General features: G+C 43.7%; 1 protein-coding gene across 2 annotated transcripts; it reads left to right on the top strand.

Annotated features, from left to right (window-relative positions):
• The first annotated feature begins 13,768 nt into the window (after nucleotides 1–13,768).
• On the top strand, nucleotides 13,769–21,232 carry LOC117849550 (zinc finger CCCH domain-containing protein 65). Of its 2 annotated transcripts, none has more exons than XM_034731124.2 (11): nucleotides 13,769–14,307; nucleotides 14,539–14,613; nucleotides 16,432–16,482; nucleotides 16,888–16,947; nucleotides 17,219–17,260; nucleotides 17,356–17,424; nucleotides 17,691–17,759; nucleotides 18,686–18,811; nucleotides 19,036–19,338; nucleotides 20,225–20,491; nucleotides 20,818–21,232. In XM_034731124.2, the coding sequence occupies exons 1-11, from the start codon at nucleotides 13,885–13,887 to the stop codon at nucleotides 20,974–20,976; spliced, it is 1,644 nt and encodes a 547-aa protein (XP_034587015.1). In that variant the 5' UTR covers nucleotides 13,769–13,884; the 3' UTR covers nucleotides 20,977–21,232. The 2 variants fall into 2 exon arrangements, with proteins under 2 accessions (XP_034587015.1, XP_034587016.1); XM_034731125.2 differs by having other exon boundaries at nucleotides 13,771–14,307; nucleotides 17,700–17,759.
• The last annotated feature ends 802 nt before the right edge of the window (nucleotides 21,233–22,034 follow it).

Genomic DNA, 22,034 nt, shown 5'->3' with positions numbered 1-22,034 from the left:
GGTGAGGAGGAGCTCGTTGTAACAGGTTACACCGATGCTAGTTTCCAAACCGACAGAGATGATTCAAAGTCACAATCAGGATTTGTGTTCACGCTAAATGGTGGTGCTGTTAGGTGGAAGAGTTCCAAGCAGGAGACGGTGGTCGATTCTACGACAGAAGCCGAGTACATCGCAGCTTCGGAAGCCGCGAAGTAGGGTGTTTGGATAAGGAATTTTCTTATTGAGCTTGGTGTGTTCCCAAATGCGTCCAGTCCATTGAATCTCTACTGTGATAACAATGGTGCAATTGCGCAAGCAATGGAGCTAAGGAATCACCAGAAGAACAAACACGTTATGCGGCGATTTCATCTCATTAGAGACTTCGTTAATCGGGGTGAAATCAAGATATGCAAAATATAGATGGATTTGAATATTTTTGATCCGTTGACAAAGCCTCTCCCACAGTCTAAGCATGATGCGCACATAAGAGCTATGGGTATTAGATATATTCTAGATTGACTCTAGTGCAAGTGGGAGATTGTTGGAGGTATGCCCTAGAGGCAATCATAGAGATGATGATATCTGATTGTATCCATGATTTGTATATTGTGTTCATTGAATATCCATTAAAAGGCTACTTGAATTGATCTGCAATTATGTGAATTATATGTGGAACTCTTTACTTGTATGGTTATTCTAAAAGTTGTCCCTAGTCGGAGTTCATATGTGGACACACATGAATATTAGACTAGTACATGTATTAGTTGATGACTATGTTTCACAAGTCATGGACATGGAGATGTCAAACTAATAATGTAGGCATATGTAGAGACATGTGCTAGAACTGACCCAACGTGAGAAATAGTTCTCTCTTTACACAACATGTACGCTTTGTCCTTAGACCTGAGATTGTCGTATGTACTCAAGATGTGGATCGACTTACTTAGGGGCTATCAAACGCTACACTGTGACAGGGTAGTTAAAAAGGTAGCTCTCGGGTTTGTTAAGAAGCATGCTGTGAGGCATGGTCAATCAAGATGGGATTTGCCCCTCTCTGATTGAGAGTGATATATCTGGGCCCCTCGAGTGATCAGATCCGGAAAAGCATGGCCATGCTACGTATGGTTAAGAGTTAATCTACAAAGGCATTCCGAATCATAGGATCGAGAAAGAGCGGTCGGCTTGAAGCTAGACCAAATATCGTGAGGCAAAGGGAATAGCATGTACATGATGTTGTGACGGTTCGTCTGATATGATCTTCATATGCGTATAGGAGTTGGCACGTCTTGCTAGAGGCCGCTACCGACTATTCGACCGAGTAAGAGTATCCGAACCCTTAGGGTCACACACTTAAGGGGTTGGAAGCCCAATTCGGATGTGATCCGAGTTGGATCAGGTTTAGAAGTACTAATGGGCCTCGGACCCAGAGGCCCGTCAAGAACCTCTATAAATAGAGGGGTGGGGCGCCCTAGGGTTTTATCCCTTTTTGGCTGAAACACATCTGTCGCGCCTCCCACGCCCTCGCCCTGTTGCAACTCGCGGACCTAGCAGTCCATCTTGCGATGCTTCCTCCCTGCACGTGTGGATACCTTGAAGGTGTTGCACCTGCAGCACTTGGACGAGCCACGACGAGCCGACGATGAGCTGCGGCACGAGGACGACCTTACTGCACGTGGAAGAGCTGCTGAGGAGCTGCTCGACGTCGACGTGATCGACTACATGTTCGACTACGCTGATCGACTTCGCTGCCCTGACGCAATTCTACATCTTCCGCACAAGTGCGTCGAGTGGTAATCCCGTGATCCATATACGGCAGTTTTCCTGGTTTACGCGGTAGAAAAATTTTGTTTTGCGCTAGTGTAGCCTACCTCGTAGCCCAACAACGTGGAGAATAAGAACTAGTCGAGGGTTAGGACACTACTCATAGCAATTAGAGTAGGACTCTCTAGTCGAATGCGACTAGTACTCTTGTAAATAACCGAGCTATAACTCTGCCCCCAACAATATAAGGTGAGGCAAGGACCCTCTCCAAACATCATCAATCAATACAATCCAACCAATAAACAGGATGTAGGGTATTAGACGACATAAGCGGTCCGATCCTGTCTAAATCGTGTGTTCGAGTTCACCTTCAAGTTCCTGGTCTTCCGCAAGCCCCACGCATAAAACTCTACCTCGGGTACCCCCTCGGTAGGTTGCCGGATCTAAACACTGATAGCTGGCGTGCCAGGTAGGGGACCTCGCCAAAGATCCGCTGATGAACTCGATGGCCCAAGTCATCATCATGCCAACCATCTCAATTGAAGAAGGTGCGACGTTCATCTTTGGCTCCTCGGTCTGCGTTGCGGACGTTGTTGGAAATTTCCATTGCCACATCCCGCTAGCCTCGGAGGAGAAGCACTACGACGTCAAACCTCCATCGCCAAGCTTTGGAGGATTTCGTTGAAAAATTCAACAAAATCTTTGACCTCTTCCAAGGTGCAAGAGACGAGTTTGAGTACAACTCGACTTCTCCCACTAGTTAGATTGTTTCTCACGAGCTGGTGCTCAAGCAATCATGTGAATCGGTCTACGATACAAATCAATTCCCGTTCAGACTCTGAAATGCGGGCACTATCTACCAAAACACCCTGTCTAGATCACAATTCAACTCGGATTTGATCGAGGAGCCCAACTACTACTCGAATCTGGATGAGGAGATTCCTTTATGTGGTCTACACAGGGCCTGGTAATTACATCTACTCCACAAGGCAGATTCGTCTACTGGTCCTAAATGAAGCCATTTGCTCTTGCCAAGGATGACAAGTCATGCCTTGTCGCGTATCTTGATATTCTCCCTTACCAGGAGGGTACCCCTCTGTCTCTTATCTACGAAGAAGATGGCTCTACAGAGATTATCACGTCAAGCTCAGCTAGTTTTTCCTCGGAGCGGGAGCTACTCACCAGTGTCACCCCTCAAGAGGGCGACAACAAAGAACAACCAGAAAGGCATCCACGATGTGAGCGCCATCCAGACCACATGCAGATCGTCGCCGCCACCTTGCATCTGACTTACCAATCATAAACTTGGATCACGCGTTTGAAGCAGTTCAATCGCGTCACCACCACACTTCTCTCACCACTATCGCATCCATCGACTTGCTTACTGGAGCGATGACACAAGACAAGTACACTAGGAAATTGGCTCTACTAGCAGAGCATGCGTACGAGCAACTCGATCGATAGAACCGGATCAGCTTGGTTTGATGCACCTCCTCCCATCATGGCAGTAGCGCTAGACCAAGTCGCAATGAGGCTACTAGAAATTGGGTCCACTGAATTGAGGGCCCTAGAGCAAGTCAGCACAGGGTGGAAGGTAGCCAGACAGGACCCTCGGGAGGCCGTGGCCATCGTGGGCCCTACCCAGAGCCTGACCAACCTTGCAATCTCCGTCAGAAGCTCAACCAGAACCACGACGCTCGTTACATCATTGAAGGGCACCACCGCGAACGTGAGCAGGAAGTCGACTACTCGGGAGAAGATTCTGATGGGTTCCCCGCCTTCTCCAAACGAGTACGCAAGATGGTTCTACCTGACAAGTTTAAACTTCCGGGTATTACCAAGTACAACGGGAAGCAGAACCCAGTCCAATGTTTGCGGTGCTACTCATTGACAGTCTAGCCGGTGGGAGGAAATGATGACACAAAAGTCATCTACTTTCCCATTAACATGGAAGCAGGACCACTCACATGGCTCGAATCCTTAGAAGAGGGCTCCATTGATACATGGAGTCAACTGAGGGCGGCGTTCACAAACAACTTTGCTGGGGCAATGCAACATCCTGTTAATAGGGTCAACTTGTTGCAAATCAAACAGCAACAAGGCGAGACCCTGTGTAGTTATCTACGTCGTTTCTTCAACAAGAAGGCCACTGTTGTGGACATCACGGAGCGAGATGCCATAGAATGCTTCCAGAACGGTCTCTATGACCGCCGGATGTTCCAAGACTTTGGCAGAAGATGCTCGGAAGATATCAATTCTCTCAAGACCATGATACGAGCGTGGGTAGATGATGAGGATAAGGAGATCGAGCGGTTCAAGTCTAGTCGTAGTAGAGGCCAGAACAACAACAATAAAATTAATGGCCAGCACACCGACAAAAACCGCAACGATCGTCCCGATGACAACCGAGGCAACTACTCGGGTGGTCAAAACCGCACGAGGAAGCCAGACAATACTATTGCGACAATGTCCCAGTCCTCCAAGAAAAGCAGTGGAAATCAAAAGAGGACTCTATTCAAGGAACTCCTGAAAAATCAGTGCCTGTGGCACCCACACTCCAAGCACTCTATGATGGACTATTACAACCTTCGTAGAGTCATGAAAGATCTATCGGAACCTTCTGGAATGAAGGAAAAGGGCAAAGCCAAAGAAGACGAAGACGATGACGACAACAGGAAATTCCAGAACCCATCCAATACTATCAACGTTATCTTCGGTGGCACACCGGGTACTGCTACCAAGCGGTCCTAGAAACTAACTCTCTAGGAAATCATGTCCATTGAACCAGCAACACTTACATTCCTTAAGTGGTCCGAGGTGCCAATCACCTTTTCAAGAAAGAATCAGTGGACTAGTTTCTCCCACCCAGGATGCTACCCTCTCATCCTGGATCCAGTAGTCGCAGGCTCTCGACTCACAAAAGTACTCATCAACGGTGGCAGTAGCCTCAACGTGCTCTTCGCCAAGACTTTGAGGAAGATGGGCCTCGATGTTACGGATATGCTTACCCCGACGAACTCTCCGTTCTATGGGATTGTCCCAGGCAACGTGGCTATACCCCTTGGTTAGGTGGTCTTGCCAGTTACCTTCAGTACCAAGGATTACTACTAGACCAAGTACATCCAGTTTGAGGTGGCTATCTTTGAAACATTGTATCATGCTATCATCGGAAGACCAGCGTTGGCCAAGTACATGGCCATCCTGCAATACGTGTACCTAGTACTCAAAATGTCGGGACCTAAGGGAGTACTCTCTCTACGCGGAGACTTGAAGAGATCATACGACTGCGAACAGAAGCCATGGAATTGGTAGCAACTACTCAGGTGCCAAATTCAATGATGCAAGTCTTCGCTGCTTCCAAGAAACTATCCTCGACAGAAATCGAAATCCTAGAGAAGAAGTCGGGAGGAACCAAGGTTAGGCCGGCAGGTGAGGTTGATATCAAAGCTATTGACCTTGAGACCAGCGACAGCTCCAAGACAGCCTGATTGGCTCAGGGCTGGATCCCAAATAGGAAGATGCACTCGTCAGCTTCCTTCGGCCCAATCGAGACATAATATATATACTTGGAAACAAAGACTATAGGAAATGGAAAACAACGGTTGTTAGGATCGGGTAATGGTGAACAGTGGCAGCTAACATAATTTAGTGGTGTTATCTGATTTTAAACATGGGTTCTTCTGTTCCAGTTTTTGTTTTCCTGAGTCTGATCCCATGCTATCATCATCTGCAACAAGATATTGATCTATTGCTCCCATTTCAGTCCATAGGTTTCAATCTGCTCAAGATCTCTTGTATGAAAACATATTGTTGTAGGTGCCTCTAGTTTCAGCCAATAATCAAAGTCTAGGCCTGTCCATAAACCTGTTACCACAAATAGGCTTTCATATCCAACTAGTTGATTAGTAGTGGATTTAAAATCAGAAAGCCAAGGTATACAATAACAATAGATCATGCGTGTCTACTTGGCATATCAACTCCAATTGCATCAAACAAAATATACATTGTTGCAGATCTGTTTATCCATTCCTAAGGGAAATATCGTGTCATATGAACGAGTGTAAAGCCAAGCAATCAATCCATTCATCAAGATCATTTGCCTCCATGCAAGAATTTGTGAAGACAAACAAAAGAACAGTTCACAGTGAGAGAAACCAACCAAATGAATGTGTTGATGTATACCTCCTTGCCGAAGAAAGGTATTCTTACTTACCATTACCTGAAACATATTGACGGTACTAAGTCAGTGGCACTACCTATCTATCATCTTACTAAACCAAGGTTGCGAAGTCAAGGCAGATGGAAAACTAAAATAGCTTATCTTCTAGAGCTTTTTTACATATATATATATATAGCATATTACATGTTGTAAATAGAATAAAATTATTGGCAATTAGCAAGAACAGAATCCTATATGAAAAATATCAAAGTTATAGATATTTGGACTCTTCATATTCAATGAAATAAAATGTCAAAAAAAAGGATACCAATTATGCTACAAGCACGATAGGCAAAACTTATGTCTAGGAACATAGAAGGTATATAGCAGCAGTATACATGGTTAACATAGAAGATCATTTACACTTACATAGATCAAGAGCATATACCCTCAGGATGAAATAGCTAGGAAAGGAACTTCTTACTTTATGACATGAGGGAAATTGGCTGGACTTGGACATCACCCTAGTATATGCTGTATGCTACTCCTGGATTTTTTTAAAAATGCTAATCCTTAATTGATGCTTTGGATCAGTTGTCCAAGGGCTTTTTGAAACGATCAACACGGGTGATGGTCCAGTTTCAACCGGTCTATCTCCGGATGACCGCATCGCATCCGTTCATTGTAGCGCTCGTACGTGGACGGCGAGAAACACATCCGACGGATTTCTGTATTCCCCTCTTCTTAGATTTCTCAAAAGCCACTCAGCCCGTTAGCCTTTACCTCACGCCCATATCAAATTCTCGTCGAGACCCCCATGGGATTCACTTTTTTTCAATGTATACATAAGAAGCTTAAGAACTGTATTTGATGTACAGAACAAAAAATTTGTAAGCATGCTACCTCTTATGATTAGAGTAGCCATGGTACAATAAGAGCAAAATGTTTCAAAGCAAAGTAGAATGTAAAAGACCAAAATGTTAACTGATTTGGTGCTTCAAAGGTTAATTCAATTCAGGCACAAATAATCATGATTTCCAGGATGATTTTCTATAGTAAAAATTAGAAGTACCATCTAATAACTGTAATATGTACCATGTAGGAACTGAGGTACATGCTAGATGATGGCAATGATATTGGGATACCTGATGGGATTATGGTAAATGCAAAGGACCCTTAAAAATATGACAACACACTGGTTCCAAAAGGCCTTCAATATGATTTTTTTTTGAGTTAAGCCACGTAACCTTAGGTGATCACACACAAAAAAGCCTTCAACTGGTAGAAGTATATGTCCCCAATTTATCCTATAGCAATGTTTCATCTCTCCAATTATATATTTTATATTTTACTCGAAAAGATATTTTTATTTTGGGATGAATAAAGCAATAGATCTTGATGGTTCTATAAGCATATCAGTCTGGCGTATCAATGTCAGGTGAATATTTTCAATGGAGTGGTACGCCAATATGCCACCAAAACAAAGTGCAACACTGAATAAAGCTTAGCGTTTAGAGAATTGGTGTCATTTTCTATAGAACGGTTGAAAGCAAATGGTATCATAAAGGACATATTTTGCACATAGAAGGCTGCTATGATATATGAGGTATGTTAATTATTTTTTTACCAGGTTACAATGCATGATAGTGCAGCAAATGGCAACATATGGATTCTATTAAGATTTAGAATTATGATCATGGAGTTGCAAGAAATAATAAGACAACCGAGAATCTCAAGCATAAAACCGATAGATAGGTCCCTCCAGTATGATCATGGAGTTGAGAATCTTTAAGAAGACCTATTGACATGATTTGTGAAAAATGCTTGTTGAAAGATCAAGTGATATCCGTCCTGGTCAATAATTACCTACCACTGCCATGAACAAACACCATGATAGTAGTATCTCATAACCCAGCAAAGACCTTCCACATATTTCTGAACCTGAAAGCATGAATTGTAGATAGAGATAACATCAGTGTAGACCAATCTAGACCTCTTCCCTCCCTCCCTGCCTGCTAACCAAATGAAAACAAAAGCAGTAGAGAAAACGAAACTTCCGATAGAGATTAGAACTTGCCGAACCACTTCTAGCCATTTCCAAATGAAAGAAGCAAGGTTATTTAAACAATGACTTGTGTTCTCAGTTCGTCATCTTTCAAAATAATGACGTATATCTCAATCCAGACAGTTCAATGTCAAAGTTACAAATTACTATGAGTCCATCTTCTCAAATTTATCAAAAAAACTCAAAGAATCTGAAGGTGCCATAAATAGAGAATGGAATACGGGCTTGAAGATGTAGTCGGAGACAAAAATAGCCTCCCAACTCCTCACATGAAGCAGCTTGATTCAAGATGAACCACTAACTTACAGAGCACGTTTATTTTCAAATAGTTGATAAATAAAGAGAAACAGAAAACATCGTTGTGTAGTGCCATAACTTCCAGATGAGGCAGCATACTTTATCGTATGGCACCATTAGCATCATAAAACTTTTTTCTTTGACAATTTTTGCATCTTAAAAGTATATATCTGAAGTTTGATTTAAAAAAGACAGCATTGTTTAAAAAAGACAATATTGTGTCTTTGCACAGCATTGTTTCATACCACTAAATATGAGATTCACTGGCAAAGTACAGACACACATTGATATTTAAAAAAGACAGATAAAAGGGGATATATACTAAAGTGTGACCTTACAGACGTCAACTTTACATCACCTCAACTCTTCAATAAGGATAGGAGTTTTTTTTTAGAAAAAATGGGCAACATATGGATAGGAGTTTCTTTGCTTCCCTCTGACCCAGTAGAAATTGACGATCCATGTTTGAATACTTCTAACCAAAATGACTACAATGGTGAAGCTCACATAAAAATGGCACATATATAGTGCATGAGTAATATGAAAGTGCTGCATCTGCATCCAACTTCTTATCATCGTGATGCAGGTGATCTGATATTTAGCTTCCGCATGCATACAACTTATGAAAGAGAGACATAAGAAGCTGACTTCATGTGGTCTGATAGACATGTGAAGTGGGCAAGCAGGTAACAAAGGGCTCCATAATTCTATCCTTGGTCCTGGTCAGATTCGATCATTTATCACGCATCATGGGCTGGCCAGATTGGTCCTACAGCCAAGAAATCAGAGAGAGATAGAGATCAGATGAAAATAGAGGGGAACAGCGCCGCGTGTCAGCCATCACCGGTGGGCGACCTCAAGCAACGACCAGTCAGTGCCTGTAGACGCCGGCCCCAAGCAGCCTCAGTCCATCACGTGGTTTAGCCGCCGCTGCCATGCCGTTTGACCAAGGGGCGAAAAAATGCAAGAGGAGAGACGAGAGAGGGCGCACGCAAGAGGAGAGGTGGGTGGGGGAGCGGAGGGGATATCTTACCTCGATCTGGCCGCCTCCGTTGCCCTTCAGCCGTAGTTGTGGTCGCTGGGGGAGCAGCAGCACAGCGGCACATCATGGGGCCGATGCAGGGAGGGGTCGTCGGGGGCCCGGCGGCGATGCAGGGCAGGAGAGGTGGCGGCCCGACGGCAGCGCAGACAGGGAGCGGCGGCGTCATCGTCGTCGTGGGGGTGGATGTGGAGCGGAGACGTAGGGGAGAGCGAGGAGGAGGGCGGGTGGTGGCGGCAGCGCAGGGCAAGCGGCGGCAGCGTACATCGGGAAGTAGGAGGACCTACGTTAGGGTTTGGGTGGAGAAGGGTTCTACGGGGTGGTGGGAAAGGAGAGGCGGCAGAGCCGAGGGATCCCAAAGGAGGAAGTGGACGGTGGAGGGCAGGAGGAGGGATTGGAGGGTTCGCGAGTTTTCGGCGGACAGAAACCGCATAGGAGTGACGGTGGAGGAGGGATCCGTGGAGGAGCGGACGGCGCAAATCGCCTGTAGCGTGGGACGAAGCGCGAGCGGAGGAAAGACGTACGGAAAAAAAAAGTCTTCCTTTTGCTTTTTTAGGAGTAGAGATGAACAATAGCACATGCATAAGTGGTGGGCAGGCAAGGCTGCTTTGTTGCTGGGCCAGAAATAAGGAAGAGGAACATGTACTGGGCCTCAGTTGGACTGGGCCGGTGGATTTTCCATGAGGGCAAAAAGGGCTGGCCCAAGGAAGTTTAGCTGGTGGGCTTCACGAGAGAGGAAAGCAAGACAAAGAAAGGAAATGAGCTGGGCTAGTTCGTGGTGCAGGCCAAATTGGGCCGGTAGGCTGGTGGTGGACTGGATGGGCCTTGGTCAGGCCGAGCTGCACGCAAGGGAAAGAGCTGGGCTTTCGTGAAAGGGAAGAAGGTAGAGATTGTAGGCCAGCTTAGCTTTAGTTTGTATTTTGAATCTCACCTTCAAGATCCAAATTAAATCAAATAAAATCCAAATCACTCGTGCAAACATGTTTTAAATTTAAATGCACAAATTTATTTACTAGCTTTTGAATTAAGAGAAAAGAAATGGGGGTTGACCTTAAGTTTAACCATGTATTTATATGATTCACACAATCAAACAAAAGGTTTTAAATTTTTGCAAAAACTAGCACAATTAAAATCACTCAATTTTGAGGGATATTACAACAGCATCAAAAGATTTTTCTCACCCATGCAAGCAAATCATGTGCTTAACAGAAGGACAACACCGTGGACAAATGTCACTTTCACGATGCTGCCAGTGGTAATTTCAACAACCAAGGTGTATTTTCTTTAACTGATGATTACTATCTCATTAAAACATCCGTTTTCAAATCCATTTACATCATCATGTTCCTTGCAACGAGACCTACAAAACAAGATCCACATTCGATATATTTTGAAGTTGTTTTACGTTACTATCAACTTATATTGACGTAGTAGTTACTTATGTACATTAAATTTCATATATAAATTGTTACACAGTTTGTACTAGATATAATATAACAACTTATGTATCAAGTTGATGTATAGATTATGTAGCAACTTATTTTGTATGTCTACTTGTCTAGTAGCAAAATTATGTAGAGATAAATGTGTCATATATTATGCAAATAACTGTAACAACTTGTGTATAAGCAATATAATAATTTATGTAGCTTGCATGGTATCTACATATGTAGAGGTAGTGTGACAACTTATGTGGACACTTCATGTAACTAAGCACGTGAGTATAAAATATTATTCTAGCAATTTATATACTTAGTTTGTTGAGAGGTTTACACATAAGTCACTACATACTTGGTCATAAGTAACTAACGTACAATATAAATTGTTGGTACACAAAAAAAATACTTTAAACACATATGCATCATGGGCTCGTTTCGTAGATCTAGTTATAAGAAATGCAGTGGTGAAAACAAAATTGAAAATTGACATTCTATTAGAAAGGTATTGCAATTTTTTAGAAGCGAAATGAAAACAAAAATAAATGGGCTGTAACAGCCCACCTCTAACCCATTTGGCCGCGGCAGGTTGCGCGTTAATGCGCTAGCATGACCTATCGTGCAGTAGCTTTTTTTCTAATAATAAACTTCCCAATATTTTAAAACTTGCCACGTTAGAACGTGTGGGCATCTCAATTGGACCGTCACCCCTTCCCCTCTCCCTCCTCACTTAGGTTGCGCACGTCGTTGTCATCTTCGCTGCGCTCTTCTTGGGCCCCTGCGTGGCGGCCGTGAGCCGCGCCACGAACATCTCACTTTGGTTTTACGGTACCACGCACAAAGAATACAACACGTTACGCGTGGGTGGGTGCAAGGAGGATCATTTGCCATCTGGTAGTGCTAGTAACAACGCCCTCTCTCTGAAAATTGCAAGGAGTCTTCAAAAGTTCAGAGTCTGCAGTCTGCACACCTCGCTACAAACACCGGTCCTACAAGAGCATGACGGGCGATCCTGATGTGAGATTTTCAGCTGGATGCCTCGATTCGTGGTTGAAGCAAGATCGGCCACCTCAGTTGAAACATGCAGGGGTGGCACCGGTTAACACTTAGCAGCAGCTAGCGTCAGAGGATCAGTCTCTTCAGAGAGGTCCTAGCTTTTGTCCTACTCCGGTAATAAACAACAGCGGGCTGGGCTAGTAAGTGACAGCTAATGATGCATCTGCACCTCATCGGTAGTGCGGCAGCTAATCAGGATGTCGAGGCCGGCCACGTCGGGGAAGAAGAACCCAGGGAGAGGGGGTGTTTGATTTTAGTGCGGACTCATGTCACATCAAATATTCAGAGTCTAATTACAAGGACTAAACATGAGCTCATTATAAAACTAATTACACAGATGAAGGCTAATTCACGAGATGAATCTATTAAGCCTAATTAATCCATCATTAGTACATGGTTACTGTAGCATCACATTGTCAAAACATGGACTAATTAGGCTTAATAGATTCGTCTCACAAATTAGTCTCCATCTGTGCAATTGGTTTTGTAATTAGTCTATATTTAATGCTCCTAATTAATATCTAAACATTTGATGTGATATGAATTTTAGGAGCGACTAAAGAAACAAACACCCCAGAGCTATCGCAGGAGTTTCTTAGTTCGGAGATCGCAGGAGTTTCTTAGTTCGGAGAGGACATAGGAAAGGCCTGCCACTCGCAAAAAATAGCATAATCAAGATACCCACGAGCCATGTCCGGCAGGCGCGCGTGGCCCAGCCCTGCGGGTACCGCTGACACGGCCCCAGGGGCAGCAGCGGCGTAGCTTTGGCATGCAGCGGAGGTCCGCGCGGCGTGGCGCTCCACGGCCCCGGTGCGCAGTGGAGGCCCGCGCGGCGCGGTGCGGCCCCACGAGCAGCATCGCGGTTCCGGCGGATGAAGGAGGCGAGCGTGGCGCCGGCGAGCGGAAGCAACATATGGCCCCACGCCCGGTGGAGAATACAGGTGCTGATCCTCTCGGCCAAGTAGCGTGGGGCGATCCGGAAAGGAAGGAAGTCCCGCAAATCTGCGGGGCGCGAGGGTCATGATTCGGGTCGGTGAAAAATATGCAGTTGGAGAGAGGTTTTTTTCTTTTTCTCCATAATTAAATTATTAGAGATAATTTAAGGGATTTTTGGCGCGAGCTCATGCAATACATGCTAAAACAGACGATGGAGTAGTTCTAGTTCATCTTGATTTGGAGGTATACGTTTGTAAGTGTTTTAAATGGCTATATTTAGTAACAGCCTTCTCCGGCCGGTGATAGTGTAACTATTTTTTTGAAATAAAATAGTGTAACTATAGTAACCAAATGAAATTTTCAGAAAAAGTAGCGAAGTGAGCTGTGATGGAAAGTCGTGTTTAGCCACGCCCTGAGACAAGAGAAACTGGAGGAAAGGGACAAAATTCACGAAAGGTCCAAAATGGAATCCCCCATCCCCTCCCGAGCACGCATCTCCGAGCAGGCTCACCAGTGGGCGAACCGCGCGGCCGCTGCCTACCGGGTTCCTTGGATGCTTCCCAAGTCCGACTGGTGGGACCCGCCCCAGCCCGTTCCTCCGGTCTCCGAGCCACCCGGCCTTCTCCCCGTGGGCGCTGGTCCGGTCGTCTCCTACCGTCACCCGCCGGTCTCCCTTCCTCTGACCGGCGCGTGGGCCCCGCACGCCCCCGCGGTCGCACGCTAGTCAGACCCGCTGCGAGCCCGTCACATGCGCGCAACTGCGCGCTCGCCCGAGCAGTCGCCTCTTGTCCTATCGCATCCCCCCCTTTTCCCACAAAGCGCCCCGATCTTCCGGAAATATCAAAACCACCCTCAGTGGCCATTGCTTGTGCCTCCTGGTACGCCGCAAAGTGAAAGTAAAGTAATTTACCAGGGGTGGTTTCAGAAATATGGACGCTGTAAAAGCGCTTTTTCTACCCGTTTCACCGTTTTACCCCTCCCCGACGCGTTCCGACCCCCATCTCTCCCTCCCTCCTCTTCCGTCCGCTTTCTCTCTCTAGGGTTTTTCCCCACTTCGCTTTGCTTCCCCACCTGCTCTCTCTCTCTCTCTCTCGTCCCCATCACCGTCGCCATCACCCCCCCTTCCCTCTCTCTCTCTCCTTTCACCTCGGCTCCAATGGCGGACGCCGACGCCAACCCCCCGCCCCCCGACGCCGCGGCCTCCCCGATCGCCTCGATCTCCCCCTCCACCGTCGGCGCCGGGGATGCCACGGACGCTGACGCGGACTCGATCGTGAAGCAGCTCGCCGGGCTGGGCATCGCCGCCGCGGGCGGGGAAGTGTTCCCTGAGCCCTCGGGCTGGGACGACGTCCCCGTCCCTGTCCCCGTCGCCGTCGCCGACGGCGATGAAGTCGCCGGCGAGAAGGTGCGGGGCCCACCAGCGCCGGCAGCGGCGGGGGCCGGGGCTGCGGATGCCAAGGTGCGCTTCCCCCGCCGGCCCGGGGAGCCGGACTGCACGTACTACCTCAAGTTCGGCACCTGTCGCTTCGGGATCAAGTGCAAGTTCAACCACCCGTCGCGGAAGAAGAAGGGTAGTAGGGTATGTCCCGGACGCTTGGACTTGGACTGGGCCAGTAATAAAAGCCCTCTGCTCTTTTTCGGTGGGATTTTTGTTGGAGGGGTTTTGATCCGGTTCTGGTGAATGGTGATGGCGAGTTGGGGTTTGGTGGTTTGTGCCTGGGGGGAGTGAAAAGGAGACGGATTTTGCCCCCTTTTTTTTTTGCTCCGTGTGTTTGTGACCTCCCGTTGCTTTCGATGTGTGGATTTGCAGGCGAGAGGGAGTGGGAGCAGCGGGAGCGGGAGCAACAGCAGCAGCAATAAAGCATCTTCTCCTGATGATGATCAGGTGATTGGCCCTTCTAAGCTTGCTGCTGCATGTGTGCCTCCTGCCTTTTGTGCATGCATGTCTGTCTAATTTTGGCACCTTGATGATACTGTGGAAGAGGTCGGCTTTAGCAAAAGAGACTAAGAGGGACTCGTATTTTTTTGTGTGTTGTGTTATAAATACATCATTTTTTGGTTTTTATTGGTTGTCATGTTGGGAGTGGTGAATGCTGCCAGGTGGGGCCGTGGGGGAAGCAATTGGACTGCGTGTGTTATGTATGTGTGTATGTAGTTGTTCCGTGAGGGATCTAGATGCATTTCAACATCTTATGCTGTTGAGATCAGATAGTATGTTCCGTTTTATATATTATTGGGCAATGCATGTCAAATTGCATTTGTTCTGTTGGTATGAAGTGGGCTTCGGGGATATGCTTGCACTATATAACTTCAACATAGAAGCTAGATTTTCTACCCATTCATTCAATTCTGATGCATATTAACTGTATTGAACTTGCTGGATAAGCATTCATCACCCAGTGAGATAAACAAGTGCCTGGAATGGGCTACATATTCTTTTGTGCCACATCTTTAGGTGTTTTTACTCCCAAGTGCACCCAGGTCCCACATCTCCTAATCAGCATCGGTTTGCTATGATTTTGTCTGTGGATTGTAATAATAAATCATAAATGTGGATACTGCTCAAAGTGTGACTCTTTCCTTTTTTGTCATTGTTTCAATGTGATTTTTTAGCCCCATAGTTTCTCTTATATTTTAATTGTAAATAGGATAACAGTATGTAATTTGTTACTCTCTGGGCTAATATCTGTAATAAACAAATTGAATGATCACTAAAGACCAGAATGACTTGAAAAAGCTTCTAAGCCTGAATGATAAACTCAATAGATCTTCGTGTCCATGTTATACTTAATGAAGAAACTCAAGATCTTCCACAAGTTCTTTTATTTCAAGATGTACAGGCTAGCCTTGCACTTTGCATCCCTATCTATCATCGTACTAATATGAAGATTGTCCATTTAAATTGTGTTTCAAGTGCTCCCGCCTTGCCACATCAAATTTCCTACCGTACCAGAAAGTTGAAGAAAAGATTGTCTAATTCAAATTGAAAATCTCACCACAGCAAGGCTGTTTGTTCTTTTTCCTAATTTGGTTCAGCACCTGTTGGATATCCTGTTGATGAACATGTTATTTTGAGTAGCCTTGTCCTTGTGGTTGCATGACTTCCATTTGTTTTGAGAAACTACAAGTATGTTTTCTTGAGTAATAATTACAAATTGAGGGGTCTTTACGTGGTTGAAAAGTTGCCAACAAATTTGAGATCACCCACTTGAATTAAAAAAAAATCATGGCAGCTTCATAATATATTGCCTTCTGAATGAAAAGATGCCATTACTACTTACCCGTTACTGTAATGTACCCTCTTTTTTTAAAAAAATCTCCGATGCTTTGTATCCAATAGGTTGCTGTTTAGTATGTTTCCCATTTAACCTTCTTACTATAATATGCTTATTCAACATGTGAACTGTTTGTGCACTTCGTGATCAGTACTGCACGGAGATATTTGAAGACTAGTCATAACTTTTAGACAAGCTATAATTGACTTTTGTAAGGATCAAGTTTCACATATTCAGAAGTTTTCTTGGATGTATTTCTAATAATGTGGTGATGATTGTTAATGTGTTTGGCCCACTTTTATATTATTTATAATAATGGTTTTTGTATTAAATTAGTAATATCTGCATTTAGAATTATACATCTTGCATACAAGCCTTTGACTACGCTCTGATTGCTGTTTCTAATTATCTATTTGACTTTTGGCCAGGCTCCTAGAGAAGAATACGAAGGCCTTGTTCCAGATATTTCAGATTCTGTGGTGAGCCATATTTTACATTCTTTGTACACAATAATGTGAAAAGATAATACATACACCCCAAATTTGTAGACAATAAATTACATTAGTGGTTCACTAGTCACTACCATGAAATAGATCCAGGGTGATTGAAACTATCAGTGATGTATGAGTGACTGATGATGCCATCTTCCTCCAATTTTTCATTTTTTTAGTTTCTGACATAAATAATGTACACTATACTGAATTTGATTGGCTTCGAAGCAACTTGAAAGGAATGCCTCCATAATCAATTACTACTGAAAACATAGGATCCTATCCAGTTTGTGATCAATTTTAATCATGAATTATACGGCTCTGATTCATCACTTGGTTATTTAATGTACATGTTGATAAATTTAGTTCTGCTAATTACCTAATTTTCTGCAGAGCTTTGATGATAAGGGGAGTTCATCTAACTCAGAAAATCATAGGAAGAACTCATATGAGGTTAGTATCTCCTTAGCATTTTATGGATTGGTTAATTCTTGATCTTTGTCAGATGTTGTTCATTATTGGCATTGATTCCATCGTGCTTGCAGAACCAGTGAAATGCCAGTGTTTTGTCAGATGTGTTTGTTATCGGCATTGATTGCATCATGCTTGCAGAACTAGTGAAATACCAGCTGTTTAACCTTCAGTACCAACTTAAATAGGCTGCAGTTCTTTCCGTCTTTTTTGAACTCCATGTTTGATGCCTACTGTATTTTAATTGTTCCAGGTTATTGATATGAAGAAGGGGAAAATGGAGCCAAAGGAAAAGGTTATGTCAAGGACACTATCATGTGAACTAATCTTGAGATTGCTTACTGATGTAAATACAATTGAAACTTAAATACTCATATCTTATGTTGGCAGATTTCGGAAGAGCCTGAAAAGGGAATTTATTTCAAGAAGTTAGACGAGACGAATAATACAAGCCAGAAGGTTAGGATTTATACGCAGAGGTCATATGATTTTTAAGCATCTATATCGTTAGGTTGAGGAATTAATGTATTGTAGCATTCTACATTCACAGAAACTTGTTAATTCGTGTTTTCTCAGCTGGGATATGTTGAACTCCATCTTTGCATGATGATATAGATTCATTCCTAACCAAAGTCCGGTCTTAATGGAGATTTATGATCTATTTTATGTGAAGCCTTTGTTCTATTGTATCCTGATTGTTCTCTCTACGTTTTCTGATTGTTGAGTTTTTGAAGGGTGCCAAGGATAAAAGAAGGGAAACCTTTTCGGAAGGTAGTGCTCAGGAGGAGTGCAAGGTTTGTTTGTGCTCTTTCATCATAAATTTATTGATTGAATTTTTTGTGATTAACTTGCATTAAAAGCTTTTTGAATTTTTTGTATATTTATTCACTCCCCCCCCCCAAACATATGTTAAGACTCAATTGGTATTGGGGCTGAGGACCAGCTCCGTGAAGTTATAAGGGCCTGTTTGTTTCCTTTTTGGACCAGCTTTTTTGGACTGGATTGTAAAAAGTTAGATTCAAAAGCTGGATGTTAGGCAACCTGGATTGAGTGGGTTGGACTGTTGGGTTTGGATATCAAAAGTCTACGATGCGCTCAACTGTTTTAGAGGCCAAGTGGGTAGAGCTGGTGGCAGTGCGGGTAATTTTCGATCAAGTTCTGTAGGCAGTTTGGTAAATGCGATCACATTCCAGATTCCACAATCCAAGAAGCTAGGTTTGAGTGAATTGTTGGATTGATTGTACCATCTGAGGCCAAAAGCTGTCTGTTTGTTTCCACTTCAGCTTATAGAAGTTGGATTCCATAATCTGGAGGGGAAACAAACAGGTGCTAAGCCAATGATGTCTTATGTCTTGAAGACTTGAACCATGAGCCATCCGGAACCAGATCAAGTAGGTAGATAGCATTCCATCTCTTTGCAGCATGCCTATCTGAAAAACGAACTTGTTCTCAGGTTGTAGCTACAGCGGCTTTCAGGAGCTTCCTAGTTTTGTTCATTAATTGCAATTATGTGTACTTAGACGCAATGCTTTTTCTAGTTGCTTATTTTCCCCGTTGTATACCTTTGTTGTTGCAAATTAGTTTCTTCTGATCACTTTAGTCAGCATAAGCTCATGCATACATATCTTATATAAAATCTAAGGCATCGAAGTTGGGATTACATCTTTCATCGCAAGGATATTGCTCTCCTGTGTATCCTATAACATAATGTACCTTGCAGTATTATTCAACACCAGGTGGATGCAAATTTGGGAAAGCTTGCAAATACCTCCACCGTGAGGGAAAAGAAGGGAAAGCAGAGGTTGAAAAGGTTGAGCTGAACTTTCTAGGTCTTCCACTGCGACCAGTAAGTCTTACATTAGTTATGCAGCTTATATCTATTTTTTGTTATGTCCTCCCATTCTTGTTATATTATTGCAAAGTGCAAAATAATATCTAGGTGCAATCATTATTATCGATTCAGGCACCAAATTTACAAGAAAATTCTGAAAAATTTTGGATGCATTTATGAACTCAGTTTACCTTTGTATATGGAATTTTCAAAGGCATAAGTTCATTTTGATCTTGTAGGGTGAAAAGGAGTGCCCGTTCTATATGCGTACTGGGAGCTGCAAATTTGCCACTAACTGCAAATTTCACCACCCAGATCCTACAAATGTGCCTTCAAAAGAACCAGTTTTGGAACATGAGAATGGGGATACACCACAGCAAAATGTCCAAGGACCCTCTCAGCCCAGTGTTCCGATATGGCCTGAACAGAGAGCATTGAATGAGCAACATGTTCCTTTTCTAGCTCCAGCACCATCGTACAATGGTGGAATGATTCCACCTCAAGGAATGTATCCATCTCCTGACTGGAATGGGTATCATCAGGTAAATGTACTCAATTAAACAATTTCTTTCACTTCAGCATTTGCCATTAATTCTACTGGATGATATTAATGATTTTTGTCCTTAAATTGCTTTTCTGTGGATTAAGAACCAAACATTTTAGTTTGTCTTTTGGTGTGTGTTCGCTGATCCTTGAAGTGGTTCTATCCCTGTGTGAAATTTATATAATTTTACTATCTTGAGGAACTAGTTGAAAGTTAAAAATTATGCGTAATAGCAAATATATTTTTCGCCTCTTATGATTAAGAAGGCAAGTACCTGGACTTTATTGGTTTGGGAAATTGATTAACTTAGGGTGAGTTTGGATCTCCAGCAATAAGTACTTTAGCCTTGCTGGTCAAAGATTGCCATTTGGTAAGAATAGAAACATCTGGCTTTGGAAGGCCATCTAGCCTGTAGTAGCAAGCAAAGGCTTCCCCTAAGTGGCCAGTCAGCGGTTGCATGGAAGATCGTGGGCTTTTCATGCTGCAGCTCAGAGCAACCAAATGAGATACCTCGCTTGTCCAGGCTATGCCTGTATGAGCTAGCTTGAACTGGCCTAGCTAAGTGAGATGTACAGTTTTCTATGTTCTATTATCCCCTTTGGGTACTATTTCTTCAGTTAGACTACCTAGGTATGTTTATATTAACATAAAAGAGTGCAGCCATTTTGTTTATTTTTATTAATTTCTGTTGAGATTCTTAGTATCATGCCAAGAGAAAAGTAATGCCAAGCAGAAATATTCTGTTTTTTTTATCGCTGAATCATGTGAAGTTCCGTGTTGTGTTTCAGTTCAACAATTTTTCACTAAAGCATTTAATAACTTTCCATTATGCTTAATATTGATGCTCTCTTGGTAAATATTTGATGTGTGAATATTGGTTTCAGGTTCCTGTGAATCCATATTATCCTCCCCCCTTTCCGCATTTTCCAGCTCCTCATATGAATCACCCGATGTACAAGGCTGTGGATATACCAGGACATCAGCAACTACCTTCTGATGAATATCCAGAGAGACCTGGCCAACCTGAATGCCAGCATTTTGTTAAGAGTGGTTTCTGCAAATACAGGATGAAATGTAGATTTCACCACCCAAGGGCGCGTCAGCCTGCACCACTAACAGGTCTTAGCCCCATTGGCCTGCCTATCAAACCTGTAAGTTCCTATCCAATCCAATCATCTTTTTTCTCGAACTCATATCCAATCATCTTATTTTCTCTGTTAAGATGAACATTTATGATTGCATGCGGTACATGATACTTCCATGTATCCTTATTTTCATTGAGAGGAAAGAAGAGATGACAACCCTATTTTGCTTGTGAACATCTCAGAACCTTTCCAAGAACAGGTTGCCTTTTGGTTGATATGTTTAAGATAGAAGAGTTTATTTGCTACTATTGATAGCTTCTGCTAGCCTCTGTCAAACTGATTAGAAATAACACTGGCTAAGCTTATTTTCCTTTTCCTGTCATTTTGTATAGGATCAACCTGTGTGCACATACTATGGCCGCTTCGGTGTTTGCAAGTATGGTCCAGCTTGCATGTTCAACCACCCCTTCAACTTTGGCCCTCCGGTGCCTGCAGCAGGACCACCCCTCCCCGGCCAATACCACCCCACACCAGGAAACTTCACCGTCTAGCAGGCACGAGATGAGCGATTTTCTGGAGGTCGCCACAAGTGCTTGTAATAACTTCCACCTGTAAAATAGCTGTAAGTGGCTGGCGGTAGAGATCCAGCTCCCAAATCGCAACGAAGTTGCACGAAGCTGGGTACATTGCCTTTTGGATTAAACCATTCGAACCTGTTGACAGTACTGCAAACTTTACGCTGTACAGCATGTTACAGTTCGTACATAACTGCCCTTGGACTTCAAATTCCAGTTGCATGTTTTGGTACGAGTACCAGGAGTTAAAACTTTGGTGTGGGTTGGTTATGGGTTTCCACGTTTCCGGGGGATCGTATTGCATCTGGCAGTAGCTAATCTGCCCGTGTGTTGTAACCTATGGAGTACAGGTTTCCGTGTTCATAAATACTTATTTCGTCCTAGAATATAGTTACGTTAAGCATTTAAAATTTATCTCAAATATAACTACGTTTAGAGTTTCCACCCCAACATTTAAAATACCCCTACTCTTCCATGAGATGAATTGGTACCCACCCCAACATTTAAAATACCCCTACCCTTCCATGAGATGAATTGGTATCCAGCTGCTTATCTTCGCATCCTCATCTCCCACACGCAACTTCGCTCCCCTCCGTACCTCAAGTGCCGTCGCTCTCTCCCTCGAATTCGTTAACCCTAATGCTCATTCTACTCCCTGCAGATCGAATCGGAGCTCGATTCACAACCTTCCTCATGTCCGTGCAATGGGTTGTGTTCTTCGGGTAGCATGTAGAACCTTTTGGCCTTCGTGTTGGTATAGAACCATTTTTCATCAATGTACAATATGTAGCTCATATCAATGAAGGTTGGATGGTCTTTCACAGTAGCAGAATCTAGCATGGAAACACAATATCGGAGATGGGATTTCTTATTTTTGTCCCTCAAGTAGGGCTTCAGTGTGTTAGAGTGGCGCCGAATCTTGCCTTCTTTGAATGCTATGTGCAGCGTGCTTCTACTTACATTCAACTCCCTGGCAAGTGATCTAATAGTGGTCTTTTTCCTTAAAAGAGTTGTTGCAACCTGAGATAAGTCCA

Source organism: Setaria viridis, chromosome 3 (genome assembly GCF_005286985.2).
Source record: "Setaria viridis chromosome 3, Setaria_viridis_v4.0, whole genome shotgun sequence".
NCBI lineage: Eukaryota > Viridiplantae > Streptophyta > Magnoliopsida > Poales > Poaceae > Setaria > Setaria viridis.
This window is presented reverse-complemented; position numbering and strand designations above follow the sequence as displayed.